Below are 16,144 nucleotides of genomic sequence, written 5' to 3' on the forward strand. Positions count from 1 at the left end.
TCTGCTCTGGTGAACCTGCTTTAGCAGGTGGGTTGGACTGGATGATCTCCAGAGGTTCCTTCCAACCCCAACCATTCTGTGATTCTGTGACACTACTTCATATATTTGTGCTGTGGAACCTGTAAAGACAGTGGATTTCTTAAAAACAAACAAATAAACAAACAAACAAAAACAAAAAAACAACCAAAGAAAGAGAAAAACCGCAAACCACCACCACCACCACCAAAACAAAAACCACACACAAAAAACCCAAACAAAACCCCAACAAAACAAACAAACAAAAAACAACAAGAAAACCCACAAAAAATCAACCCACCACAACAAATATAAATGCAGCAATGAGAAACAAGATATGAAAGTGGAGTGTTTTTTACAGGGTCTTTCTCACAGTGAATTGCTGTCCACATAACAGAAACCAAACTACAGAGCACACGAAAGAGCAACCCGTGCTACACATGTACAGAGGAAACTGGTACACAAGAGCTGGCACCTCGTCATGTTCCTATCAATAAAAAGCAGACTGTTTCCTGGCAGACATAAGGAGCTGCAAGGGAAAAAAACAAACAAACAAACAAACAAACCCAATCGAAACCAAAAACAAAACCCAAAATTAATAGAAACAAGAAATGGCAGGTTGAGGATGCAGAACGGTGAAAAAGAGAGAGTCTGGTGGAAGGACTCCGTGAACTTTCTGTAGAGGGAGTTGCAGAAGTGAGCATTAAAGCTGAGTTTTAGTGACCTGAGAGCTTCTAAGGTAGCTAACGTGGACCTGAAATCTACTGGGATCCTTCAAGCTGTGTAGGCCTGTTCAATTCCTGGCACCTGGAGTGGTCCTCATGTGGTTAGGGATGAACTACTTGAGCTGGCTGACCTGGCCAAGATCTTACATGGTTAAGGAAATTATAGATTTTTCAAGAGAACCGGGAGGATGGTACCCTGCAGGCCTGCCATGAATCAGCATGTGCTTTGGTGGAAATACACCCTGAGGCTATAGATTTAGAGACCCATTAGCTCTGTGGGAACTGTTTGGTCCCTCCATCATTCAGGATGTCTCCAGATGTTTCTAGTGAAGCCTGTGATGAACCAAGTGAAAAGAGAGGCAGGGTTGTCTTGAGGAGTTGAAAGAGCATCTGGCCTTTGGTGGTCTCATCATTCAGGATGTCTCCAGATATTTCTAGTGAAGCCTGTGATGAACCAAGTGAAAAGAGAGGCAGGGTTGTCTTGAGGAGTTGAAAGAGCATCTGGCCTTTGGTGGTCTCATCCTTAAGTTTTCACCTGAGTTGTGGAGGTGTTAACAGCATAACCACAACAGCCACACAGCCTCGAGTATGTTTCGGAGATCTGGTGATACATGGTTTTTTGTTTGCTCAGGTGCACCGTAATGTTACGTTGGCACACACACCATCAGCTCTTCATGTCTGCAACCGCAGCGTGATGTCTGCTAGGGCTTTGGTGAGACGCATCTGCCCCTGTGGTATCTTTTGAAGATGTGATGTTGCAATGAGAAGCCTGGCTGGGATTTTCAAAGCAGTTTAGGGACCTTAGTTAATCTGCTCCTATCTGTTGGATGTGCTTCCTTAGGCCAGTGAAGAACTTGGATGCTATCTTCTATTATTCATTTATGGTTAAAAAAGTAATTCCTTGAGCTTAGCACTGTGGAGATGCACTTGCAGAATCAGAGGGACCTCAGTCTCTGTTTGTATAAAAGGTATTGACAACTATTTTTTTTATGACTCTGTTTGGGAGGCATAAAATATTTGTATATAAGAAATTCCTGTTAGCACAGTGACATTACTGACAGAAGATAAGTATTTATTTATCAGCCTGGAACAGATAAAAGACTCAAAATAAAACCATCAAAAAACCCCAACCAAACCAAAAAAGCCCAACCAAAAAAAAAAAACCCTGTTGGAATCTCCAGCTGCTGGAGGAGCTGTGGCCTTGCCTCAGCAGGTGGCAGCCTTTCCCCAGAGTGGGTCCTGGCATGAGGAGATCCTGGGAGCTGGAGGTGCTGAGGATCTTGATGAGTTGCTAAAAAAAAGAAAAAAAAGAGAATTGCCATGAGCATGGGCGATGATTCCTTCTGCCCTGTGGAAAGTTGGATGATTAATAGCACTAGACCTGTTGTCCTGGCTGGGTTCCTACCTGGGAATTTGTATTTTGTCTGCCCAAAAGGGCTTGAGCAGTTTTGGTTGGAGATGATGTGTTTCTCTATGTCTGTGTGAAAGCCATCAAGTGCTATCACCATCCTAGAAACCTCCCGTATGGAAAGATTTTGTAGAATTACATTAAAGCTGATCTTATTTTTTTTTAAAGTTTTCTATTAAATTCTTCACACCTTCAATGTAAAATTTTACGGAAGGCATTAAAAATGATGATTTAGAAATAATTATCTGAGATATTACACTCTTTTCCATAGCCTCTTCTGGCTTCTTCCCTACTAACTTGAGATGTTTTTCCGTAACTCGTTATGTGGTATAAATATGGCTATGAAGTACAAGGAACTGGCTTCAAAATAGCTTATATCTGAACTGCAAAAGACATCCACTTGATTCTTGTCAGGGAGAGAGCTCGATAATGTGAATCTCATACAGACAATGGCCAGAAAATGATTTTCTGTACGTGGCTGGCTGAATTCCTATTGAAAGGTTACTTTTAACATTGCTGGGCACTGTTAATGGTCTGCTATGATACTTGGAGCAAACAGATTTTTAAAATGTGTTAAAATTTTAAACTTACCATATTTTCTCACAGATCATTAAGAATTAAATGAAATATAAATAAATGTAGCCTACATTTATTAGAAATTAAAATAAATAACTGGCATTTCAGCAAAAGAGTGGGTCACATAGGTGTACAGGCAATAGCAGAGGAAAAACTGTGCCTGAGACACCCAGTCCTGCTCCCCTCACATCTGGTGCTAATTTTGTGCAGTTTCTGTAAAGCGTGAGTTTTTTGAAGGTTTATTTTCAAGTTCTAATCTTCTTAAAATGAGGCTGGTTTGCTGAGCAGAGGATTCTAGACATGAAAATGCAATATGTTTTCTTGTATATGTGTGTACAAATCCATGAATATGTTAGTAAGGTATAGGTAGGCATAGTTTTAAATATGGTAGATATCTAGAGATTTAAAGATTTTATAAACTCAGTGCATCAAAATACAAGGAAATAGCAGCAGTGGGGAAAGAGTGCAAGCCTTTTTATTGTTATTTTCCCAATTTGTTTCTCTAGGGCAGCTTGTTGGCAGCCAGGAGATGGAGAGGCCCCATCATATTCTGTCAATGAAGACTGCCTATATCTGAACGTCTTTGTTCCTGCCACCACTGTAAGTAGGAGACGAGTCAAATTTTTTTGGTAGCTGAGCATAGTCTCTTTTTAAAGTACCTTTAATTGTCATGAATGACTGTTTTTTATGTGGTGTTCGCAAAGCCCTGCAAGGTTAAATTAGGCATTCTGTTGTTTGTATTGGTGCAAGAATATCCTCCATAGGCTTTCAGGGAGCTGTGTTTGGGTAACTGGGAGGGTAGCAAATTAAAAAGCTAGAAATAAGAGAGCGACAAAGAGGGAAATAAAACACAAGAGGAAGGTGGCAGCGAAGGAGGAGGAATTAAGGACAGAAATGGCAATGTCCCTGAAATTAGACCATTTGTCTGTGACACAATAATACAATGCAACCAGTCACATCAACACCACCAGATGAGCTACAGCAGACTAGGTTCTTTTCACCCTCACCTTTACTGGTTCCCTGTTGAAATCCATGGGAGCTGTTGAGGAATGAGGGTAGCAAGAAATGCTAGATTTGTGCCCAACCCACAGGACATAAAAATAGATGTTTTAAAGATGACTGGGCTGATGGTACAATCTGAGAAATCGTCATTTGAAAGCTCTTGAATTTCTTATTCTAAACAGACGTAAAATCAATTTTCAAGTTAGAGCCAAGCTTAGATGATTGGCCAAACCCCTGTGGGGCTGGGGATAAAAATGCTGAATAACATGTGAATCCTATTGAAGAGTGGGCCCAGAATACAAGAACAGATATTTCTACAGAACTGGTAATTTTCAAAAGGTGACAGTACTTATAATAGAAATGTATGAATCTGTCATACTGCTTGTTTGGAAAAAGCTGGTCTAGCGATCTGACAGCGGCACACAGAGTTGCTTGCAGGCCCTTTTAATCACCAGGAGGACCAGCAGCCTGTTCTCTCCCTGCAGCACCAGACTATCATTTTGCCCTGAGTACAGTCGTCGCTTATTGAAAACATCAGGTCACTGTCCCAGGCAGTTTGCCATCTCCGCTTAAGTGCTGCTTTCAAGATAGCTTATTTGAAAGCATTGTGTATTCTGCCATCTGATAGAATAAACAGGCTTGTCTTTTCTGCTTGGCAGTACTGAGAACTGAATCTTTCCTATCTTTTGTAGAGGTGTAAGGTAGAAGTAGGTCTGATCAAGTCAATCAGTTTCACATGTGTAAGTCTAGCCCAAGAGAGAACCAAAACTTCTGTTTTTACAGAAGTAGCAGGGAGCAGAAGGCATGGCATTTTCCTGTTTCTTTATTGTGGTGAGGTCTATTTTTTACTCATGTACAGAGAGCTATAGTTACATGTTTTCAGCCCATGGAAAGTTAAATTAGCTAGTAAATTCAGAATATAAAACCTCCTGGAGAGCAGCAAATACAAAAGTCATTCAGAAGCATTTTGAGCCTGAACAAGAACATGGTGCAGGGACTGCTGCCTGCCACCAAAGGACTCTTTAAGTGTCAAGGAGTGAAGAGGGTGAATGAGATCACCTCATTTTGCTTCCATAGCTACATGTGCCTCATAACCCTCCAAATAAAACTGGCACTTCTGAGAGACTTTTTTCTACCTATAACCATCACCACCTGTCACACTAGCAAAGCTGTGCTTCAGCTTGATTTGCAAAGGGTTCAAATGTAAGATCAAGAGCTGAAACTCTTCACCGAATAAGAATGAAACGTGTACCCTCCCTCTTCCCATCCTCTGCAGGTGTTATTCCCATCGACCTGGGTAACTATAGACCAGTCAGCCTCACCTCCATCCCTGGAAAGGTGGTGGAACAACTCATCCTTGGCACCATCTCAAGGCATATCAAGGAGAAGAGGGTGATTAGGGGCAGTCAACATGGCTTCACCAAGGAGAAGTCGTGCTTGACCAACCTCATAGCCTTTTATGAGGACATAACCAGGTGGATAGATGAAGGCAGAGCAGTGGATGTGGTCTGTCTTGATTTCAGTAAAGCATTTGACACAGTCTCCCACAGCATCCTCGCTGCTAAACTGAGGAACTGTGTTCTGGATGATCGGGTAGTGAGGTGGGCTGGGAAATGGCTGAAGAAAAGAAGCCAGAGAGTTGTGGTCAATGGGGCAGAGTCTAGTTGGAGGCCTGTATCTAGTGGAGTGCCTCACGGGTCGGTACTGGGACCAGTACTATTCAATATATTCATCAATGACTTGGATGAGGGAACTGAGTGCACTGTCAGCAGGTTTGCTGATGACACCAAGATGGGAGGAGTGGCTGACACGCCAGAGGGCTGTGCTGCCATCCAACGAGACCCGGACAGGCTGGAGAGTTGGGCAGGGAAAAATTTAATGAAATAGAACAAAAGAAAGTGTAGAGTCTTGCATCTGGGCAAGAACAACCCCAAGTTCCAGTATGAGTTGGGGAACGACCGGTTAGAGAGCAGTGTAGGGTAAAGGGACCTGGGGGTCCTGGTGGACAGCAGGATGACCATGAGCCAGCACTGGGCCCTTGTGGCCAAGAAGGCCAATGGCATCCTGGGGTGTATTAGAAGGGGGGTGGTTAGTAGGTCAGAGAGGTTCTCCTGCCCCTCTACTCTGCCCTGGTGAGACCACATCTGGAATATTGTGTCCAGTTCTGGGTCCCTCAGTTCCAGAAGGATGGGGAACTGCTGGAAAGAGTCCAGCGCAGGGCCACAAAGATGCTGAAGGGAGTGGAGCATCTCCCGTGTGAGGAAAGGCTGAGGGAGCTGGGCCTCTTTAGTTTGGAGAAGAGGAGACTGAGGGCAGACCTCATTAATGTTTATAAATATGTAAAGGGTGAATGTCTGAAATTGAAATCTCTCGAGATTAAACCCCAAATTATTTTTCATGATATTTTACCTTTATGCAGGAGAGGGATCTGTCATTGCTTGATGCAGACTAGACATGGGAATGCTGCATCCAGACACTTGGCACTAGGCACAGCCCCAGCACTAAATCATCCCCTGAATTGCTCAGTATCTGTTGCAGCAGGCTTTGTTTTGTGGTTTTTAACTTTTATGTCCTGTCTTTGCCTTTCTTAAGCTTTTTATCACTACAGCATTGGGTAAAGTCGCTCAGCATAATGTAATATATAACTCACAGGGCAGCCAGAGGTCATGGTGCCATGCAGGCTGAGAACACATGGGAAATGCCTGGTTTGAATGTCAGGCTTAACCATGCTGAGCTGAGGGGACAGAGCAGGCTCAACATTGCATTTAATACTATTTTAGCTGACATGGCTCCATGTGGTTGTATTTTAGAATGAATTTCTATGTGAAAACAGATTCTTTCATTTTTTTTCTTTACCTCCATCTCTCTCTCTGCGCTGCATGTGGTGCAGAAATGGGAACTGGTGACCAGGCACTATGAATTAGGCAATTTCTATTCAGGAGCAGAAGTTCCTGAGAGAGAGCAGCATTTTTCAGTGCTTGCAACTTCTGGGGTTTTCTTGGTAACACTGTCTTGTTCACAAGCAGGCTCTGACGTGATTCTCCAGTTAGGTGTGAGGAGTGCATGCAATAATGACAAATTAAATGCAGCTGAGGAGATTTTGCCTCCTGTCCTGTAATTTTGCAGAAGGCTGCAACCATCACTTCTCTGCTGCTTCTCCCATACAGCCAGTTGCATTTTTGCTGGAGACATCTTTTGCCAGAGCAGATGTGACTGCTGTGTTTAGCTAAGCTCCATCCAGAAAATAACAGCAGCAGAGCCCAATGCCCTCTAGCTGCAGCGAAAGATGAACCTCAGATGTACTTTGATGCTGCTGCAGGGGCCACTGGCCCTTCTTTGGAAAACACCCGCAGCTGCCAAAGCACAAAGTGGGACGGGTGGGTGTGTGTGACCTGCTGCTGAGCAGAAGACAGAGGAGCCTCTTTTAGGATAGTCCTAAAGTGGGCAATGAGGGATGGAAGTGCTGAATGGAAAATTGCGGTTACACTTTGAAAAAAGCTTTGTAGCATTGGGACAGGTTATTCTGCTTTTTGCAGTGGGAATTAAAAAAAAAATAAATAAAAAGGAGGAAAAAAACTTAACAAAACCCCTCTGTATGTTTCGCTGGTATTTATTCTGAGTATCATCTTGGCAGAGCTGTAATCTGGTAAATGCTGAGGTTTTCCAGGCAGTTCTGCTTTCGTACTGGTCATGCAGCAGCAGCCTAGCTGCAGCCCTGCTGTATGTGCAGAGGGGGTCCACAGAGACGTGGTGCTACTTTTGGGTAAAAACCTCAGTTTCGGCACAAAATTGTGTGGCTCTGCAAGGAGCGCTCATGTGGGCAGCAGCCCATTGTGGCTCCTTCCCATCCCAGGGGTCCTGCTGGACTCTCTCAGGGCACAGACTCTCTGTGCTTCATGAGAAGCGAGTGTCTCCCATGCAGAGACAAAGCCCTTGCTGCAGGACCCTGTATTTATTAATATCTAGTAAGGCTAAACCTCCATGGGGATTGAAGGAGCAATGGGAGCTCTTGTCAAGTGAGATTTTTGAGATGAAGCAATGTTTAAATGCTGAAGACTGGGGAATAGGAAGCAGCCCTGCACAGCTATTGAGGTAGTCCTGCTCAAGATGAAGCAACCAAAGAGGCCTTTTCCTTCTCCTGTTTCCCAACTGTTTGAACTTTTCCTGTATGTTTGTCTAAAGCAGACATGTTACAGCAAAGACAAGCCCACCACATGCTCAATGGCCAGGGCAGCAGGATGGGTCTGCCTGAAGCTCACCTGGTAGAGCTGTTGGCTGGTGGAACACAGTGGGGCCATTAAATCTTCTTTATACTGGACACGGTGTTCTCTTTAACGGTACACAGATCACTGTGGACAATTTAGCCCTAGGATTTCAGACCGATGGCCAGGTATCCTCTTATTATGGTCACTGTTAGAGAGCTATGAATGGCTTAGATAATTTTAATGGGGAAGATGCTTTTGTTCTCATCAGTGACTTACAAAAGCAGTTGGGTACAGGAATATTAACCTGGTTGTTGTCACGACAGGTCAAAAACATGTCAGTGCTGCTGTTCTTCCACAACGGAGGGAGTTACAGTGCTGAGGCAGGAAAGATAACCATAGATGGATCATACCTAGCTGCCATCGGTAACATCATTGTGGTGACTGCAAACTACAGGGTCGGTGTTTTTGGCTTCCTTAGTACTGGTAAGTCATGGATTTCTAGAACAAACACAACTATGGGCTAAATTACATCCTTCTACAACACTTCTATTTTTTTTTCTTTTTAAGAAAAAAAAAAGGTAAATTATTTTTAAATTTGAGAAACCTGCATCTTTCACTGTTGGTTTTTTTTTTGGGGGGGGGCGGGGAAAGGGGGTGAGGGTAGGGGAATAGCCAAGAAATGATGGAGACTTGATCTGAAGAGAAAGGGGAGAGACTGGAGGCAAGGGGACAAGGATGAACAGAACCCAAGTATCTATATTAAAGCACTGGCTAGACTTCTGTTTGCAGATGAAACTGTGGATATTGGGTTTTGTAGGTAGGTTTTGAAGATAGGTTAGGCATTAAAATTCCTGCTAACTACAGTGGCCTGTCATTGTAGATATGGTTTTCAGTGTGTCCACCTTCCAGCTGTTCCATCTGTGAAATTTTGCTAATGCTCGATTATGCCGATGTCAGAGTGTGGAAGAGGCAGGGAGAGATAACTGCAGGTTACTGGTAAGAAGGACATGAAAGTATGGAAAGTACAGCACCAAGATAGTTGGTTGGTTCCTCAATTCAGCCCAACTTCTTTGAAGGACTTGCCATGTTTAATTTTAATTCTACTAGCTCTTTTCACTGTCTTGAATGTGACTGTTTTCTATTTGCAACTCTTCCCCATACACTAGTGTAAAGGACACTTTTGCTTTCCTGTTGTCTAATAACAATTGACATTAAAAATTATACAAATTCCCATTGCATGTAGGATTTTATGTTGTGCAAAAAGTCATCTAAACATGAGATTGCACCGTCATGTTTCCCTGCTGATCTTTGGGATTTTTTCATTTTAACTTTTATTAGATTTGCCTGTTTATGCAAGTAGGGACCACTTTTCCTCCTACTGTCTTTCAGTTCTGTCTGGGGCAGGGGAACTCAAGGTAGAGAGCCATGGAGAGAAAATGCAACAACTGCAAGTGGAGCTCTGGCTCATCAGTCTGGTGGCAATCCTTGGCCTCTCTAGTGGACATTTTAGTACCTCTATAACCTTTAGGAGGTTATATTCACCATAGTTGGAAATACCAGACCCACATACTTTGTCTCATGACTCTTTTGAGTATTTACTGCTAGTGACACTGGGTGGATTTTGTCTACTTTGAGGTTGTAGCAGCAGCTCTTGGTTATTGTTTCCCTTCTCCATTTTACTGTTTTGTTCAAAGCTCACCCCCAGCCAAGCCTGTTTTTCATTCAATAACTAGAGAGCTGGCACTACAAACTCCTTACTCATTTAGATATGAAGTTGGTAATAGGTGTATCTGAGGAAAGAATCAGTTTTCCTCAGTGCGAACCGGATGCTTATGAAAGTGATACCATGGTTGTGTTTAGGCTAGAGCCAAACGCAGTGGGGATACGTGCTGTGCGAGCTTCCATGACGCAGCACTGCCCACGCGTTACCCACCAACCTCCTCCGGCCATGTGAATCTCACCTGGGTTTCTTCCTAAGTGGAAACTTCTAGCTGGGCTGAATGTTGTGTAGCAGTATTTATATGATGGTCCGTAATTTAGGCTTCAGGAAAACTCTTCAGCCGCTTTTTCATAGAGATCTGGACAAATGTCCCAAAAAGTCAGTGCATGAGCTGAATTTCCCAAATTTGCATTTCTGCAGACCTTCAAATAAGGGTGATTCGTGACAAGTAGGGAGCATTTAGAGGCCCTTTCCTTCTCCATACTGTGAAGCTGCCGACAGGGACAAGAGCAGTCTTTCCTGGCCTTTTCCCCTGTGGGAAATCCTTGATGTGCGTTTGGGAAAATCCTGTTGCTTCAGAGGGAAAGAGAGCAAGTAGGAAGAGCTCTTTGCAAGAGTCACTGGAGCAGGCTAAGCACCACATTCATGGGAAGCCCTAAAAATTTTTTCAGTGCCTCACTGCTGTCTTCCCTGTGTCCCCTTTAGTCTACGTGGGGTGATGAGCTGTGGTGTGTCTGTACCAGGCTCCCTGTCAGGGTGGGTACATACCCATCCTGGTGAGCAATGCTCCCACTGCAGTTTCTATTCTTTGATCCACCACAGGTCAGTGACTCATAGAATCATGGAATCATTTAGGTTGGAAAAGACCTTTAAGATAATCAAGTCCAACCATTTACCTAGCACTGCCAAGTCCACCACTAAACCATGTCCCTAAGCACCATGACTCCTGTACATGACCCGTGGCCACTGGGGATTTTCAATGAAGGTTGTCAAGCTCTGTCAAATGCTATGAGAGTTTTTCTCAAACCAAATCCTCAATGATGTACCAGGGATGTATCCATTCTTACTGAAACACTTGGGTGAATCCTGGTCCTCTGGGAGTTTTGCCATCAGTTTTCCCATCAAGGGGCAGGAGCTCACCCTTAACATTGTGGGGATGTTAGCAGCAGGACTGTTAGGAGGCCCTGAAGTTACAAACAGAAGTGATCTTGTGAGCAATATCAGTTTCACTGTACAACTCAGTGAAGTGTGCAGTCCTCCCATGTTTCTTTGTTATAAATTGCAAAACTAGAAATGAAGGAGTTAAATTGAAATTTTGGAGGAGGAAGGGCAGTGAAAACACTATTTTTTTTTTTTTAATTTTTGTTTTGCAGAGGGTTTTTTTGCCTCTCATTGACAGAGCTCTTGCAAGCAAAGTTCTCTTATTATTTTAAGTATAAAAGACGTTTGATGTAATTTGCTGCACCTATTAATGTTGCAAAAAGCGATGCACATTCTTAATAGTGCCTTCACCTCTGGCTTTGCACACAGAAAAGTTAAGGTGAATTGCCAGTGATATGGATGGCAAGAGTGTGGAGAAGACAGTCATGTTTTTAGACCAAATTCTTTAAAAGAGACCATGAAGTCGTATAAAACAGGATGATTTTCATGCTTAGATTTAGCACCATTGTTCCTCTCCAGTTTAGTAATAACTGAAATGCATATATTTGTCATTGCTTCCTTCTGGACACCAGTTTATTTTCATTCTCGTGTGGTCCCCAGGAACGTGATCTTTTCCTGCAAAGTTTCTGCTTGTGAGATTTGTATCCAGGCCTATCACTCAAACAGTGGAGAAGATTCCTGGCAGACATGTTTCTTTTGGTCTAACTACCGTGGATGCCCGTGCATGTCTGCGCCTGCACCTGTTCCCCAGTGTGGCACATTTCACAACCTGGCTGTGGTTTTGCCAGAGCAAAAGGAACTAGTTATATTTCCCTTCTTGGTCTTGTTGTTTAGTGTACTGGTAGCGAGACACTTTGTGTGGCTAAACCATTTACATGGATTTCACTTCCTCTGGGGAGGTCTCATGAGACATGCAGCAAACCCTTGAAATGAGGTTTGCTTTTTAACAGAGCAGAGACTGGATTTATCGCTGGCTTGAGAACCCTGATTGCTGGTCATGGTGTGCAGAACAAAAAAACTAAAGCAGGGAAAGTTTTTCCTCCGTTGCTTCACTGGTGTGTCTTGGCCTGATCACCTGAAGCTATGGCTATAGGTGGAAGGTTGTAGCTTCTGGAACCATTTAGTTCCTGGCTGTCCTATTGAAAAGGCACTTACAGTGATGGCTGCTGTGATGTGGGTATCTAAGATCTGCAAGTCTATCAATAATCTGGTCTCCTCTGTATTCTTTTCTGCTGCTTAAATCGGTCTCTGTGATAAACCAGTAATTCAACACAGACGTATGGATATCTGCTGCAGGATGGATGATTTCAGTTGCTCTTTGCCTGAGACGAGACTACCTGTCCACAAAGTGGCAGCTTTTTATTCCTCTATCTGTTCATTTTGATTCCCTAGTTTCTGAGCCGACCCTTACTTTAAAATTCTGCTATTTGGTCTTGGCAATCAAACAAACAAATAGTTTCAGCTGTGTTTCTATTTCTGGATTTTCTGTCTTGTGTGGGTTTTTTTTTGTGTGTTTTTTTTTTCTTTCCCTCAAGCTTTGAATGTGGAGAAATTAAAATCATGAAAAATGGATGGCTCGTGGATTGAAAAGAAGTAGACAGTGAATAATCTTTTTCTATTCCTTTCTTAGGGACTATGTAGGAATTACTTATTTCTGCTTCTGTTGGTATATGATTAAGCTTGCCTAGGGATTTGCATCATTAAATGCTTTCAGCATTAGTTTCCTATTAATCAAAGTATCACATTACCACTGGTTGGTGTTGAACAGAAAGTAGTCTTTTCAGTGGTGATACCTAAGCATGGGGAGTACATAATTATTATTATTATTATTTTTTTCCATGGGAACAAAAATATGAATGCATATAATTCAGCTCTTTATCAGTTAGACATAAGTCAATTTCAAAGGATATACATTAAGATATTACAAATTAAAAAATAATATCTGTACATGTGTAAAGAAGTGCAAGGTGATGTGACTCATAAATGCTTGGTCAGACAGGGAAGTGTAAAAGGGATCTAGAAAGGAGAAAGCTGCAATTAGTTGTACTCCAGGGAAATAGTTGACTGAATTTGGCAAAAGCATTGATTTTTTGTTTGCTTTTAATTAATTTTAAGATCAAGCTACTTATTTAGAAAAATAATCTAGTGGCTTCAACTTATAACACTTGAGCCTGGATTCACATCTCCTGTCATGAGATGTCCAAATGAAGGTTAGAAATTGAAGTGCTATTTTTCTATAATCAAGACAGACAATTAGACACCAGTGGACATGCAGCTGGAGGAAGCTCTAATTATATTGACTTTCTATGAACTGTCATTTCTTGTATTTTTGTTAACTTGCCCTGGTCTTGTAATAAAATACACTAACACAGTGTTATGGGGCTTGTATAAAAAGCTCCTGCGGAATGGTATCTAGAGAAAGAGATGGTTTTGAATGTACTGAAAATTAAATAGAATAATGTTTAATTACTCTTAGTTGCATCCTACTCCAAGTCTGGGTGCACAATATTTTTTTTCAGATAGAGCACGGAGCCCACTACTCTGGCTTGCATCATGCTTATAATATGAAACTTTTAGTTGTTTGGCTAAGGAAGTCTTAGAAAATATCTGATTATTTCAGAGGCTTATTGAATAAGCATACATGATAGCTGTAGCACTGAATATTAGCTTTTTAAAATTCTTGTTGCGGAAAAAACTGGAGTCTATTCACATGGTGATGACCTTAGAAGAGACCACTTCAGATTTTTAAGCTTCTGTGTCAGTTTTGTCAAGGTTCAGCTGCAAGAGCTGCTAAAAATGTAGCATTTAATCAAAACTTCAGATGTTCATAATTTTATTTATTTTCAGACCTATTTATTTATTTCCTGCAACAGGTTCTTCTGAGGTGAGTGGAAACGCCGGCCTTTTGGATCAGTTGGCAGCTCTGAAGTGGGTGCAGCGGAACATCGCCAGCTTTGGGGGAGAGCCAAGCCAGGTTTCTTTGGGAGCCGACCGCGGTGGGGCAGATGTTACCAGCATCCACCTGCTCACGGAGGCAGCAGATATGGGCCTCTTCAGGAGGGTGTTGTTGATGGTAAGTCCCTTTCCTGCCACTTCGATGACTTTGTGAAAGGATGTTGTTGACAGGCGTGAGGATGTTGCATCATGTGGGTGCTGGTTTTATTTCATCCGTACCTTGGCAGCACTAATAGGGCTGTTATTGCTGTAGTTATTTTTCACCTCACCTGTGACTGTGATCTCCAGGAGCTGGGTGCTTCACAAGGATGTTTAAGAGATGCGCTTTGGTGATTGATTTAGTCATACTAAGAAACTGGTTTTCGTCACTGTGGTTTTTGTTGTATTATATAAATAGTCTTGTTTCATAACTTACAGGTACAACAGGTTAGTTTCCATTCCATAAATATGGTTGTTGATCAGCATTTTTTAGACTCTAAAACTGATGAGCCAAACATCCGTATATTTCAAGTATCCAATCTTTTTATCTGATCTCATGACATATTTAATTTAAAAGAAAAAGCAAGTTTGAGAGAGAGAGTAAAAATCCGTTTACCCACGGACTTGTTTGCTATCAGCTTGGATCATTTTTACAGTCACCCCAAGTGATCTGTATTTTTACAGCACTTCCCATGTCGAGTCCTAGGACTCTGAGGTCAGCTTTTTCAGCTTCAATACTAGCATTGGTCTTTACAGCCTCAGATGTGAGTGCTCTTAAATGAGGCTTAATCTTCAGTGGAGATTTATAAATCCAGCAGAAATGGTACTGGGACAAAATGCTGTCACTGCTAGCAGTGTTCTCTTGGAAACGTGAGCAGAGGAACAGAATTCTAGGTCCAGGAAACCTAGAGCCCAATTAAATAAAATCTTACCTTGAAATAATGCCATCTCTATTTACTACTTCGTTTTCTCTCAGAGTACAGTTCCATCCTCCTCTTTCTCTGAATTCATAAACCCTTTACTGACATGGCTCAGGATGTGGATTTGTGAAACCTGTAGCAGGGTACAGTGCAATTTAGCAGTTGAGCAACTGATAGAAGGGAAATGCAAGGACCTCTTTGCTAATCATTATTGCTGGAGTGTATTTCCACATTACATCTTTTCTTTTATAAAATAGGCATCGAACTCCTCCTTTCTCCTACAGCAGGATAACAAATAGTGGAAAACAGTGGCAAGTGCAATGAACAGGCAGGCACATCAATTCTTCCCAATAATCTAGTGTTTGTAAAAATAATTTTCTTCCTGGAGACCATGCAGACAACTGCCTTGGCACAAGCGGGATCTCCACTCATTTCAAAGTAATGTTAAGTATTTATCCTTACAGTGTCACAGTGGATTTACTTTTCTTGTGAAATGTATTGATAAAATAAAAAGTTAGCAGTAATAGCAGTGACTTGAAAACATAAAATATTTTTTTTTTTAATGTGATGGTGCAGAATGTAACTGTTGGTTCACTCAGATTTCTCAGATAGGCCTCTTGTAAAGGGATGCATCTTGGTTTTGATCCAACACACCAAAATCGTAGAATCATAGTATCATTTAGGTTGAAAAGACATTTAAGATCATCAAGTTCAATTGTTAACCTAGCACTGCCATGTCCACCACTAAGCCATGTCCCTAAATGCCACATCTGCATGTCTTTTAAACACCTCCAGGGACAGACATTCAAGCACTATCCTGGGCAGCCTGTTTCAGTGCTTGATAACTCTTTCAGTAAAGAAATTTTTCCTAATATGCGATGTAAACCTCCCCTAGTGCAACTTGAGGCCATTGTCTCTCATCCTGTCACTTGTTACTTGGGAGAACAGACCAACCCCTTCCATGCTACAACCTCCTTTCAGGTAGTTGTAGACAGCACACTTCTAATTTTACTGTTCAAAACAGAGATGCAGGCAGACTAAGAATCATGAAACTGGGAATATATACCAGATATAGCTTTCCTGAGGGAAAATCACATGAAGCAATACAGTTTTTTTGCAAAAGGTAGTTTTGTACTTGTTTGGGGTTTTGTCATGAATTAAAAAATGGTACTGTTTCTCAGCAGACAAAGAGGCGTGATATATGAAACTTTCTCTACAAGAAGATATGCACCTGAAATTGCAAAATGCCTTTGAATTTCCTGTGTCTGTCCTATAACAGATTTTCTTTGGAACAGATCTGTAAAAAGATTGTACAAAATCAGTACGAAGCTGTCATGAGGACTTTTTATAAATTATTTAGTCTTTCACTAGTATGATTACAAAAAAAACCCAGTCTCAGTGGTTATGGTCTTGTTTGGAATCACTTAAGAGCGTTAACATGGTGTTTGATCTAATCTTTGGATTAACTGATTTATTTA

General features: G+C 41.9%; 1 protein-coding gene across 1 annotated transcript in view; it reads left to right on the forward strand.

The window, feature by feature from the left end:
• Window positions 1-16,144, forward strand: part of TG (thyroglobulin) — a 159,400-nt gene that overhangs the window by 78,569 nt on the left and 64,687 nt on the right. Inside the window, exons 39-41 of the mRNA XM_065629003.1 lie at window positions 3,231-3,324; window positions 8,255-8,414; window positions 13,686-13,885. Coding sequence (XP_065485075.1) covers window positions 3,231-3,324; window positions 8,255-8,414; window positions 13,686-13,885 — 454 coding nt within the window. The remainder of the gene's footprint in view (window positions 1-3,230; window positions 3,325-8,254; window positions 8,415-13,685; window positions 13,886-16,144) is intronic.

Source organism: Caloenas nicobarica, chromosome 2 (assembly GCF_036013445.1).
Source record: "Caloenas nicobarica isolate bCalNic1 chromosome 2, bCalNic1.hap1, whole genome shotgun sequence".
In the NCBI taxonomy this organism is placed as follows: Eukaryota; Metazoa; Chordata; class Aves; order Columbiformes; family Columbidae; genus Caloenas; species Caloenas nicobarica.